The sequence below is a fragment of the Falco peregrinus genome, chromosome 6, assembly GCF_023634155.1.
Source record: "Falco peregrinus isolate bFalPer1 chromosome 6, bFalPer1.pri, whole genome shotgun sequence".
Taxonomy (NCBI): domain Eukaryota; kingdom Metazoa; phylum Chordata; class Aves; order Falconiformes; family Falconidae; genus Falco; species Falco peregrinus.
The window spans coordinates 65899687-65913054 of record NC_073726.1 but is presented as its reverse complement, the minus strand read 5'-3'; the positions used below and the strand labels follow the sequence as shown (position 1 = coordinate 65913054).

The following is a 13368-nucleotide window of genomic DNA, read 5'->3' as shown; positions in this document are numbered from 1 at the left end:
CATTTTAACTGCAGGGAAATAGTGAAGTCACCTGGCTGCAGTGAAACTGCAGGGGGTTTGGAGTTTTTTTCAAAGCAAATGATTCCTGTCATGATCTTTTTTTTTTTTTTCCTTCCAAGCATAGATTTTTTTTTTCATTGTAGTTACATTCCTACTATGAAAGGCTTAGCTTTTTAAAGAAACAGTTAAAAGTTATTAAATTTCATATGCAAAGGAATGTTGCATGAGAAAAGGAATGCCCCGCTTAAGAAAATGCATTAGCCTATGGAGAAAGATATTTATATGTATGTATGTGTGTGTATATATATGAATTTCACCAGCTTTATGAAAGGTTTTTGTAGGGTAAGTTGGCTACAAATCAGCCCTGAAGCAGCCAGCATAGCTGAAATGCTGAGGCACAAGGGCAAGTTATAATGAATGAGCAAAGCAGTAATTGGACTCTCTTCAGATCTACATACACGTGCAAGGCCACATACATTAAAGAGTTTGGGGTGCAAAACTGGTAGAATCTAAAGCTGTACTCTTTTTTTAAAAAAAAACCAAAAACAACAAACCAACAACCAGACAAACACCAAGAAGCTCTGCCTGCAGGTGGTGGAACACCTCCAGATGTTGCTCTGAGGGCAGCTCTGAGCACATCAAAAAGCATCTCCTCTCCACAGTCATTCCCAGAAAGCAGCTGGCAGCCATTTAGTGCAGCTCGTTACTGCAAAGGACCCCAGAGGAGTTAGTGCTTTGTACCACAGTGCTTATGAACGTCAGAACTGTGCTTGGCAGTGCTTTCTCGCTGTGCAGAAAGGCCCAGTGTAACTCACGACTACGTTACAACCTGCACAAGACTACGTTACAACCTGCACAAGCAAAATAGTTAGTCTTTTTAGCACTATTATTATTAATAACAATATTCTTAGGCTGTCTGAGACAGCAGGAAAGGGGGCTTAAGATATCCTTTAAAGGAGACAAGGACACAGCTGGCTACTGGCAGTGGCGGTGAGGATCAAAGGGCTTGGAGCGGAGGGGGGAGGCAGAGCCGTGTGTGAGGGAGGTGGGTTTGTGGCAGGCACTACCGCAGAGAGACAGGGCAAAGGAAACATCACCAAATTATTCAAAACTACAATTTCAGGATGGGAGAGCAGAGGCAAGAGAACTGTTAGGAAATACCGACTTGCATGGGAGAGAGGCCACGAAAACTTTGTGTCAGAAATGGCACAGAAGCTCCTGAATGGAGCAGAGAGGGCAGCTGCTGAAGGCAAGAAAGCAAGCGATGGCCATGACAGAAATTTCTTCAATCACACACAGCTGGGCAGAAACACACAGAGCCATTACATGCTTGTGGGTTAGTCTAAAACAGTGCTAAACTGAGAACCTAAGATAATTGGGGGGTGATTTAATGTGCTAGGGAAATGCTCCTGAGATGCATAGCGAAGAGCCTGAGGTGACCTATATGCTTACATTACAGTCCTGCTAATCTCTGCTGGATCTCTCCTGCACACACTGGGTGCTGTGCTGACAATCTGAGCTTACTGAGGGACTGAGAAGATTTCCCTGGAAACATTAAGGGTATCATTAACCCTTTTTGTTACTATGAGCTTGGAGTTGGCTTATCCAGAGGCTTAAAACTCCCTTTCCATCCCTCCCCTGTACTGCCACTCACACACAGAATTTTGAACCCTTGCATCCCTTTCCTCCACTCCCTCTAACCCTTCACAGCTTTGAGTCACACCAGTCTTCACTCTGCCAGAGCAGCAACCCAGCTCCACCAGCGAATAACACAAGGAAACTCAGCCCAGCCAAGGCATGCTGTTCTTCACTTTTATTCTGTACATTTCCACACAAGTCACAATACAGAAAAAGTGTCCAAAAGGAACAGTAATCAGCTCTTTCACCGTATACAGATTTCCTTCTTCCCTCAGTTTAAAATCTCCTTGTTTAGCAACACAGTGATCAAGATACTTTGTATAAATAGGAAATGCAAGAAAATCAGGGAAGAAAATACTTTCTCACTTTGTTACAAAAAATCCCTCCCCTTTCCCATATCCCCCTCTCACTGCTGATTACCTGGACCCTGATTCTCTGTTAAACATATAGCTTCATTTCATGGGTGCTGCTGCATGCCTCGGATTCCTTTTGCCAGCTGGCAGCCTCATGATGCACAGCTCTGGGGCATTATGCATGGGGTCAGGCAGCATAAAAGAGCCCTTTGTGATGTTATTACAACTCCTGGAACAGATGTGGGTTCAGATAATAGGATATGTACAAATACTGGAACTCTGGATGCCCATGAAATGCTGGCTGAATATGCGCATTTGTTATTTGGTTTTACTGCTCTATTCAGAGAACTACATACATTATGGAGTGGTCCAGATTCTGTCCTCTGTCACATCTTGGTTCACCTGGAGTGAATTCAGTGCAGAGGAGATCAGGATCTGTTCTTTATCCTTCCTGCATCGTCTCCAGGAAGCAGCAAGTGAATATCCACTATATAGCCTGACGGAAACTCAACCTTTCTATCAGGAGCCTGTTCATCACATCACCATCCCACATGATGACAACTTCTTAGCCTTGTTCCTTTTTCGCAGGAGACACCTCCAATTTCCTAACTCTTAGCTAACCGTTGTCCTTGTTACTTATCAATTTTAATGTCTCATTTGCCAAGTGGCCAGAGGAGATACTAGTGTGAAGGCCAGAGGGTTTGCTTCCTCAGATGTTTGGCTTCATTCCCCAGAAACCTTTAGCATCAACAAATTCAAGTGGTGATTTCTGGGCTGCTGGAAAAGATACTGTGATACCTCAATGATAGGATAGAGGTGACAGAAAGAGGTATTTCTGAGATGGGCTCTCCCAAATGAAACACTCTGTGCTCAATGAACTCAGTATGATGGAATACAACTGCTCTAAAATTCAGCAAATTCTATTCTCTGGAGGGAGGGCAACAACCCGAAAGCTTTCATTGACTGGAAATACCACCTGAGTTAAAATTTTTAATGCAAGATAGCTCAAACGTGGTAATCAAGCATGAGAAGTGCAAACTAGCTCACATTAGAAACTTGTCATCCTCAGCACTCTTTATTATCTCAATTTAAGCCATCTAAACTAAAAACCATGGGACAGGGCTACTCCCACCATCCTTCAAAAAATAGTTCCAAAAGAAGCAGGATACTATATGGGAGCAACGTTACAAGGCATGACAGAAAACTCATAAATAGTTAATATACAGCAGTTTTTGACCTCACAACACAAAGCGCCTTACTCTGTAGGTATGGGGAGGTGATATTATCCCCATTTTACAGATAAGGCCACTGAGGCAAAGGAATTTAAAATTACTTATCCAATCTGACTCAATGACAGTGGCAGAAATAAAACTTCAACCCTTGATTTGCTACCTTCTGCTCTCTCCCTTTGGCCACAGTACCTCCAGAGAGACATGCTGACAAATTATAACACACAGCAAGTGTTTTCCCTGTTCTCTGACACAACAATGTGACACACAGTTAGACTTGCAAACTGTCATAAGACAGAAATATATTATTAAATAGTGATCATTTTTTGCATAACCTTTAAGATTTGCAATAAAACAACAGGTCAGTTCTTGCTCAGAGTAAATCCTCACTGAGCCAGCAGTGACAGTCTCACAGACCAGGTTCAGTCCTTACACACATCGCATTTTCATTAGCACACACTTGCAGCTTGATAGTGTTTGTGTCCATAGGAAAATGATGTTTCCCCACAACGCATCTTGGTTTTTTCCCAATGCAAGGCTGTAAGGCCATAGCTGTTCTAAAAGCTGTGCAGAAGCAAAGTAACAGTAGCACAAAGCAGGCCTGGAGCATTTGTAGCAAAATGTTCTGCTGGCTGACTCGGAGAGGACACTGAAACCTCCACAGATGGCCAGAAGGTTTGTGTGGGCGACACAGAACACCAGTCTTCAGCTGTATCATTGGCTAGACTTTCCACAATCTTTCAAAAGCTTCCTGCTTCCAAAAAGCTGGCACAGGGTTTACAGCACAAAATAATACAGGCAGAAGAAAAATAACCTTTATTTCCCACTGTGAGAGCACGTTTCACCTTGTGGAGAGTTCTACAGAGAAAGGCTGGCAGTCATATTCCATATTGCCCTCCCCAATGCACTGCACCCTGATGGGCCAGCAGCCAAGGCTGGCAGCTCCCAAGCCCATTTGGAAAGGGATTTTAACCCTTGATTACTTTATTTTCAAATAGAGTTCCAGGACACAGAGCGTATGCAACCCATGGTGTGAGGGCAGCTCGAGGGCACCCGTTACAAAGGGCAGTCCCACACCAGCTGCTCTGAGTGGAAACAGGCAGGAATCCCCATCCCAGGGCTGCCCCTGCCCCAGCACCAGGAAGAGAAAGCAAAAAGAGTTTGGAAGAGCCCTTATTAAAGGCAGGCAGCTCCTGCACACTTACTGGTATCCGTAAGTATTTTACACTCCACCTGGCACATGGAGGGGTGTCTGGAATAGGTAGCCTCCAAAGAGTTGTTACGTTTTCCAGTAAGGTGATGGGTGGATCTTTCTGCACATAAGGCATCCCCCCTTTCCCTCTTCCCCGATCTGTGAGGAGCAGCAATAAGCTGGAGAGAGACAAAGCTCCCAAGAGCTGCTTAGTGCTTTGAAGGCTCAGCCACTTATTTTCTTTTCTCCCAAAGCTGTTGCATGATCAAAGGAGGCAGATGGAGGAGAATCACTCTGTAGTGACATGTAAATGGAACAAAAAACCTGATAAGCCTCTGCTATCTCCCTGTGATTTTTCTGAGATACATGCTGAGCAGAAAACCGTACAGTAGCAGGGCCAGCCACTTCACAGGAGACACCAGCACACTTGCTCACCAGTTGGAAGCAGCCGCCACATCTTGCAAGCACATCATGGAGCAACACAATCACATTTTCCCAGGCAAAGAATATTTAACAGGAAAATCACAAAGGGAAGGAACATGGGAGTAGACCCCCCCAATTTTTTTTTTCCTATTGATATTAAAATTAAGTCTGAAAAGGTTGAAATCAATCCCACAGGTGTGAAATGCCCAAGTCCATCATGTTTCGCATCTGCTTAAGCATGGGATTTTACAGCCACCCTCAGAGGTGACTTTAGTGCTGCACATCCAACTAATTCCTAGTACAGCAGAATTTCAATATTCCCTACCCATAGCTAGGCATGGTCAGAGGAGATCCAGCCATCTGTGACTGGCCAAGCAGAAGTGTCCCAGAGGCAAGCACACGAACAGGATTTTGACCTTTACAGTCAAAAATGAAGGTAGCATGAGCTAAGGAAAGAAGAGGTGATCAAAGAATAAAGACTTCAGTAACGAAGGTTTGAAAAGGACAGAGCAAAAAAAAAAGTGGAAGGAAAAGCAAAGAGCACTAAAAGTTATTTAAGATCAAATTTAAATAAAACTATGTTCTATTTCCTTCCTGTTATTAGCTGCCAGCAAGCTCACTTTGTTCTTAGCTTTGACATGAACGTACATCTCCCATATACCATGGAGATAAGGACAGTATTTACTGTAGTAGCAAGACCACAGGAGGAGACAACTTGCAACTGCACATATCTCCTATTAAGACAGGCACATCAACAACAGTTTTCCCATTCTCATCAAGGAAAAAAACACTGGCCCTGGGGAAAAAAGGGCTGAAGTGGGGAACAGGAGAAGAAAAACAGCTATTTCACTTTGTGCCCCATAGCCATAATTTCTTTTGATGTGGCATTGTTCCCATTCATTTGAAAGGAAAACTACCAGTATGGATACAAAGCAGGGAGAAGTGTCATTGCACAACTTGGGGCTCAGGTCCCACGTTGTGAAGCCTCAAGATGTGCAAATAGAAGGATGTGCCCCACCAGCCTGTGCAGTGTGATCCCTGTGGGGGCAGGAATGGAATACCCCCTGCAGCTAAATGTCTTAAATATTGGGAGCAGCAAGCTTGGAGAAGAAATCCACCCATTCCACTTTATTAAAAGTAGATACACCTAATTATCTTACATAATTACACATTACAGTGATATTCAACAGCTAGCATTGCAACTCTCTACCCAGAAAACAGCAATGCTTATGGAAACCATTCCATAGGGTCCCCATTCCCAGGGGCCAGCTTACCTTTGCTTTTCTAATTTTGCCTTCTTTCATTTTTTGTATGAATGTCTTACAGGAAAAAAAGCCCTAGAAAAGTGGGACTATCTATTAAAGCCTAATTAGCCAAGTAGAAATCACTCATGTCTGCTGTATCAGGCTCAAGAGCTTCTTGAGCTTCTTCTCCACACCTACAAGCTTAACCGGTTCTTAGACAGGAGCTGAATTCCTGAATACATGTAGGAACAGGGACAGCCTTCTTCCTCGGTCTTCTTCCTCTGCTTGGTGGTAGGCTGAGGAAAAAGTATTAACTGGAGATCATTATGGCAGGTGGAACTGGAAGACCATTTTTCTCATTAAAATAAAGTGTAGCACTAAGAAATGAATTGCTACTGTGGTTCATGCATTAGTAGCTAGATAATTGCTGCAGCACTTGTCATATTGGAGCACTGGATTGCCACCACGCACACTTCACTGAGTAGTAGGTTACACATCAAGCAGCCTCCTAGACAGGGACTAATTGAAGAGCCAGGTGTTACACTTTGCTAGCAAAAGGAGGCTGGCTCTAAATGAAGCAATTACATATGTAGCACTATATTGCTAAAAGTAGTGCTTATTTCTTGCATGTCAAAATGCTACAGCTTTTATGCACTTTGTATATGAATGCTGGAGCTGTTAAGATACTGGTGAACTCTGAAATAGCATTCCCAGATCAGGGCTCTGTTTCTAGTGTGGATGAGCATAACATAATAGAAAGAAATTTCTGAAGTTAGTCTTCCGTTTTCTTGGATATTCACCTTCTTGTATGTGCCTGTCAAGAGAATCACTGCCTTCTTAGATTCCCAAAAATCTCTTCCTCGTAAAGGATCCAAGACCACAAGTTGGCTGTTTTTAGAGGGTTAAGCATCAAATTATTTCCTGAATTATAGATGTATTTATGTTGAAACAAATGTTTTTGTTGCAAGGCATCCCCTGCTTAAACTTCAGCAGTCATCACGTGCTATGTCAGAATGAGAAGTTTTTAAAATAAGCTGCCTGTCTTCCCCACTTGCTGGGTAACTAGATACATGTGCGCTGCATAAGATAGCTTGTCTTTTCTTTTTTTTTCTTAAAAAAAACCAACAACAACAACAACAAAAAAAACCCCAAACCCAGCAGTCTGAGAAACAAGAAACTGCAGCTGAGACTGGAATGTGGCACCTTATAAATACGGCAGGAGACAAGATGCACTCTGAGGGCTGAATACAGTAATGTTATTCAGCTCTAAGCCTGCCTAATCACTGAAGTCAAATGTAATGAATTTACTGGTGTGATCAAGGCCTGAGGGAGGGAATTTTCCCCTTTTGCAGGAACAGCACCATATGTGGGCCAGGAAATCCCTTGGCCAAGGTGTGTGTGGGTGTTGCCCCAGTGCGCATATACAGGGGACGAGAGAAGGCCACTCTCCGTGGGCACCACATGGGCAGCAGTGCTGGAAACATGCCGGGGAGGGAGAGGGAGGCCCCTGAGCCCTGGTGCCTGCAGGGGATCTCAGGTAGGCAGCCCAGTCAAGCATGGCGCCATGGCACAGCTTGGAGCACACTTAGCCATGGTCACTGCTCTGACTGTTGGGTAGTCCTTCCCTCCCCAGCCAGCTTTTACATAGAATTAGAAGTGAGAAACTGCTGAAGTACTTGGCCTGCTTTTCAGCAGCCCAAGCCAAGTGCGGAGCTGTCGCAGTCTGTCCGTACTGGTAACTCCTCAGCAAAAGCCAAGACACCCTGACTCCTCTAGATGTTCTGCTCACCCCAAGAGCTGCCTGCAGGGCTGGGGTACAGCTCCTCTTGAGGCATCTCCATATTGCAGCCATGAGCTGCATCCTGCCCCTTCTAAAGGGAGTTAAAGCACTGAAGCTTGAGACACATCTTCCACATAACATCCTGCACCTCATCAGTATGCTAGCAAGTTACTTCTAGCACATTACTGAGTTGACGATGCAATCAACAGATTTTGGTAGACAGATGATGGGATTTTAAAGCTGTAGCTATCTATTACTAAGAAAAATAGTTGCTTACATTGTTGTTAAGATAGCAAAATGAGATGAGTACCACAGTGAACCCTGTTAATACTGTGGCCTATAGCTTCACAGGTATCCAGAAAGGCACAGGCATATGATCCGCTGCTCCCAGGACTGCTGAAATGACTGATAAATACTCACATTTGATTCTTTAGATTAATTAAGGAGCTAATAACACAACATTGCTTTGGCTCAGATTTAGTGAGGAAAATAAAGAGAGGAAATATTGTCTGGTGAATGGAAAAGAATAGGTATAATGAAGATAGAAATGTTACTTCCAACAAACCTAAATGCCATTTTTATAAAACACTCCTCCATGGATGTTAGTCTGGTTCAAAAGTCGCAAAAAGTGGGGCAAAGAAAATGACAGACTTCAGACGGATCATCACGAGGAACTGCTTCCTTCTTGGAGTACATGGAGTACAAGGACAGAATTGTCCTTGGTGTGTTTTCAAGGCATCCAAATTCCCGGTATGTCCATACATGTACCATTAAACTCCCAGCAAGCTTAAGGCTAACAACGTACCTTGCCCATTCCATAGCACTTGCCCAGAGTCAGATCACGTCAACATGCTTTTGATACACTGGAAGGGTCAACACATAAGCATACCCTACAGGAGCCACCTGGGATGGCTGAAAGGAAAATAGCCAGCTTCTAGGTGAGGTTGTGCATTTGTGACTTTCACTACCACATATGTCACTGTCACAGCAAAGACAAAGACAAAAAGGAGCAAAAGAGGCCACTAAATACTACTCAAACAAACATCCCACAGCCACACCATTAGAAAAACCATATGTCTCATCTATTCATCCACAACAGCATCAGCTCTGCAAATACAGCTGGGAAGATCAATGGCAACAAAACATCAATTTTGTTCTATTTTCTTTGTCAGTGGTGCTTCTGTACGACAGCCCTCATGTAGCGGGGGACATCTCATGTAGTCTGAATCCAGGCTACAGCATCATGAGTTGAAACCGAGCAATTCTACTGCTGCTGGGGAAAAGCAGGGGTGACAGGTGTCAGTAAAAACACCTGCATACATCTTAAAGCACTAAAACACAGACAAGCCATCATGTGGAATGGTAAAAGAGCCACTGGAGTCTGAGGTCTGTTTTGCAAGGGGCAAAATTTGCCTTGAACTCCTGTCTTACTTGAGTCATTCAGCCTCACACCTCACAATATCAAGGGATGCTATAATTACTGAGAAATGTATGACATCATCAAGTCTTGGATAACACATAAAGATACCTCTAGCATTGAAACATGAAATAATAAGAGTAACTGATGCTATTAAATTACAAAAGTAAGTTTATTTTATCAACATTATAAATATTTTCTTTCCCTCCATTTAACTCCAAAATGAGATAGTAAAACCAGTACAATGGAACAATTCAGGAGTTCCTCAGTTCTACTGAAAAGGGTCCCCTTTAATAAAAAATTAAAATGGAAAATGACATTTCGTCAGTCCAGCAACCTCAGTAGCTGAGCATCCCTAGGTACTTTGTCATTCAAATGGCATAATTCTAAGTGTGTGTGCATGTGTGTGTGTCTATATATATGCATACTGATATTTATAAATATACATATATATAGTAATATACACACATAAATAGACACAGCCAAAGAGACGCTTTTAGTAAATCAAAATGTTTTACGTGTAATTTAAGTGGGTTCCCAGCTGCACACTGAAATTTGGGCCCTGCACAATGCAGGCACAATGGTACTGTACTAAGCTAGACCCCAAAAGTACTCAAGAGATTCAATACGTACGTGTCACCTTTATGATGCAGAGTCTGCCTGCTGCTGGTGGCCGTCCAAAATCGAGAATCCCATTGCACTGGAAAGGGGGTAAGGAATAATCCTGCAGCATCCTGGTCCCAAACTCCTTCCCTCAGTGAACCAGCTCCTGATACCACTGGCCATGTGTGAGCGACATTGCAGAAAACAATATATATGCTCTGTTATCTACAAATACAATACATTGCCTGTATCTAATGCATTATGTGTGCAGTGCTTTGGGACACCTTGAATAATAAAGGCACTACTTACAACCAGCTCCTGTCCTAATTGCAGTGCTGGCATTTATTTTCATCATACAGTAACTGCCTCCTACTGAGCACACGGCACAGGCAGCTTTCCAGAGGCACAACAGGCTCACTATGATCATACTCCAGCTTTCGGGGAAAAAGGCAAGCCAGACTCTCTCATGTGTTCTGAGCTCCTTTGAGCAGCACGAATGGCGCAAAGGAGCTCAGGAAATCTGCCCATCCTGCCAAGCTGCTCCAGAGCCAGCCCCAGCTGCAGCCTCCCTCTGGGCAGAAGGGATGTCCCACCGAGGGGAGGACCACTACGGACAGAGAGGAACCAGACCCAGCTCCCTTATCATAATTCACATGTGGCCTATGGAAGCTACCTGTGATCAGAGCAAGCCTTTACTGCTCCACCTGCTTCGTGGGACTAAAGGACCAGGGAGCTGCAACAGACTCACTGACCATCCTCTGCTTAGGCACCAGTCTGGCCTGAGCACAGGACAGCACCAAGCCCCTGGTGTCGCTGAAGCTTTCTCTGTTTCTCACATCAGTAAAACAAAGCGAAAAGATAAAACTGATACTAATATAATTCTTATTTTCATCAAATATATAGAAATATTACAGTAATGTCTTCCCTCACAGCTGAGAAATGATGCAAAGCCTACCATGAAACCAGAGTGTGAGGCTCTTCCTTGTGGAAATTTCACATACACCAAAATTATACTTGATTTGTTATTTTAACATTTGCCAAATTCTGTTCTAATATATACACATACTGACCTTTGTCACAAGCCCCTGGATGATTACCAAGGGAAGGAATTTGGCTTTCATATTTTATTTTTTTAAAAAGAATGGCAAAACCAGAAAATAAGACAAAATACATTTCATGTCGCCATTGATCTATAGATTATAAATATATATATAGATTCCTTCCAGAGGAAGAAACACTAAAGCAATACTTTGCTCATATCAAATGAAGTCTTGAAAACAGAAAAAAATAAAAAATATATTTCAGCTCCTCCCTCTCTGCCACGACAATCACTCTTGGGGGGTGGGGAGTGGGGGTGGGGAAGAAGAAAAAAAAAAAAAGAAAAAGGAAAAGAAAAGAATTGCATTAATTTCATTTCCACAACTTCTACCAAGGAAGAAAAACTTATCTGAGTAATGACCTGAGTTATTTTCCAAACTGTATGTAATCCTGATGATCACCATCTACCACAGACCTACACCTAGCAAGGTGCATAAAAACATACATAGGTGGGTCTTTCACAAGAAACAACAAAGAAAAGTAAAAAATCTATTGCAAGAATTATGCCAAAAGTGGGCCGTGAGTGTCTTCATGGAAACTGGTCAGACAAAGTGGAAGCTCTGCTATTTCTGGCAGCTAAGTTGTCTGTATTGATTGAAAGGCAAACATTTTATGTACGCCTGTGTGTATGTGTTTGCTTTGTCTTCTTTTGTGTTTATAATCTTGGAGGTAAGACAGAACAGATGAGTACAGAAGACACGGCTGGCCTTTACAGTGGCTAAGCAACACTATGTTTCCAAGCCTATAGTTGGTAACAAGGCAAAGAGGTGCCACTCATCATAGCCTCTCTGGAACTTTGCTGCCTTCGGGAATCAGGTAGTTTACAGGTTCAGCCAAAGAAGGTTTTCATATGCCCAATGTAACTGGGGTGGTGCTCGTTTGCTTGTTGACAGCAGCAAGCCCAGGCTGACTGCTGATGCTCTAGGTCCCCTGATCATAACACAAAGGGGACTGGGTCCATAAGTCAGTCCATCCAAATCCTTTCCACCTTGCACAGAGCTCTTTTCAGTGTAAACCCCGTCTTTTAAGTAGTGAAAAATAGCTATCAGCTTTTTGGCAGGCCTGAAAACTAAGCAGAATCAGGTCAGTCATTACGTGCACAACGGTGGTGTGAGAAATGTTATTGGTAACTTTCTGCTCTGCAATACAACGTGGTGTATCCCATACAGCTCCTTCCCATAAAAAAGACTGTCTCATGAGGACACTGTAACCATACAACCCAGCAACAACGAGGAGGTTAGGGTTTGTTACCGCTGTAAATCTGACTGTGCCCCACACCCTGGGAAACAAGGCAATAGGCAGAGTCCTCTCCAAAAGTGAGAAAACTCCCCAGTGACTGGGCACTGACAATGCAGCTTCCAAGAGGATGGATGGCAGGGGAGGGAATGCAACTGGTAAAAACACTGGGTTTTTCCTAAGGGCATCCAGAGCTCCTCAAAATTTTTGCTACTGCCTGACCATTTGTGAAGACTTAACATAGAGATAACACACATGATTTAACTGATGAGAAGTGAGGGGAATGGGAGAATAAAAGGAATGCAGGAAACTGTAGGGATGGAGGGGGCCTGGTTGGGTATTTTAATGTCCCAGTTAGTTTGGTTCCCCCACACCCTCTTTTCTCTTTTCTTTTTTTTTTCTTTTTTTTTTTTTTTTTTTTTTTACATAAATTGTACAGATGAACATGGGAGAAGTTCATGCTACTTGCTGGAAGCAATAAAGGTAAATTTCCGTGGCCCATGGATTCCACAGACCTTTGAGTGTCCCACCTCATCCATCATGGGCTAACTTATGGAACCTAACTGTTCCGTGGCAAGACTCAGTAGCCCTTAGAAACTGGTGGCATGTCCTCAGGTATTTTCCACGAGAGTGAGAGACATGTTGATTCCATCAGCTTCTTCCTCACACGATGCCCCAGTGCCTCAGGTGCAGCGTTGCGATTTCCAAGGAACCTCCTGAACATTTTCAGACATCAGACTGCTGTCTCCAGATCCTCATGGGAAACCATTTGATAGTTCTGTCGACTCTCCAGGTACGAGGCCAGATCTGGGTCACCAGCTTGCTGAGCCCTGTCACGAGCGGTCTTACCCTATAATAAAGAAACATGAAGGGAAAGTCTTGTGCTAAAATATTTAGAACAAATGAAAGCACAACCCAAATAAATTAGTACAGGAAGGATAGAAGCAAATTTGTAGAATTTACTTATTTGTTGTACAAGTCGACATTAAGTCAAGTTTTTTCTATCAAAGTAATGAGATTCCAAAGATTTTCAAAGTCCTTGTGTGGTTTAAGACAAATCATGTAGTTCTGCAAGGACTTGCTATTTGATACATCATATAGAAGGGCTCACATGCTGGAAGGAACTGATTTGTCATCCAAGGGCTACAATCCCTA

General features: G+C 43.2%; 1 protein-coding gene across 6 annotated transcripts in view; it reads right to left on the bottom strand.

Annotated features, from left to right (window-relative positions):
- Positions 1-1811: 1811 nt before the first annotated feature.
- Positions 1812-13368, bottom strand: part of DGKI (diacylglycerol kinase iota) — a 233888-nt gene continuing 222331 nt past the window's right edge. For all 6 annotated transcript variants that reach the window (XM_055808931.1, XM_055808932.1, XM_055808933.1 and 3 more), the window contains one exon: positions 1812-13063. In XM_055808931.1, the coding sequence (XP_055664906.1) occupies positions 12947-13063 (117 nt within the window). In that variant the 3' untranslated portion in view covers positions 1812-12946. The remainder of the gene's footprint in view (positions 13064-13368) is intronic.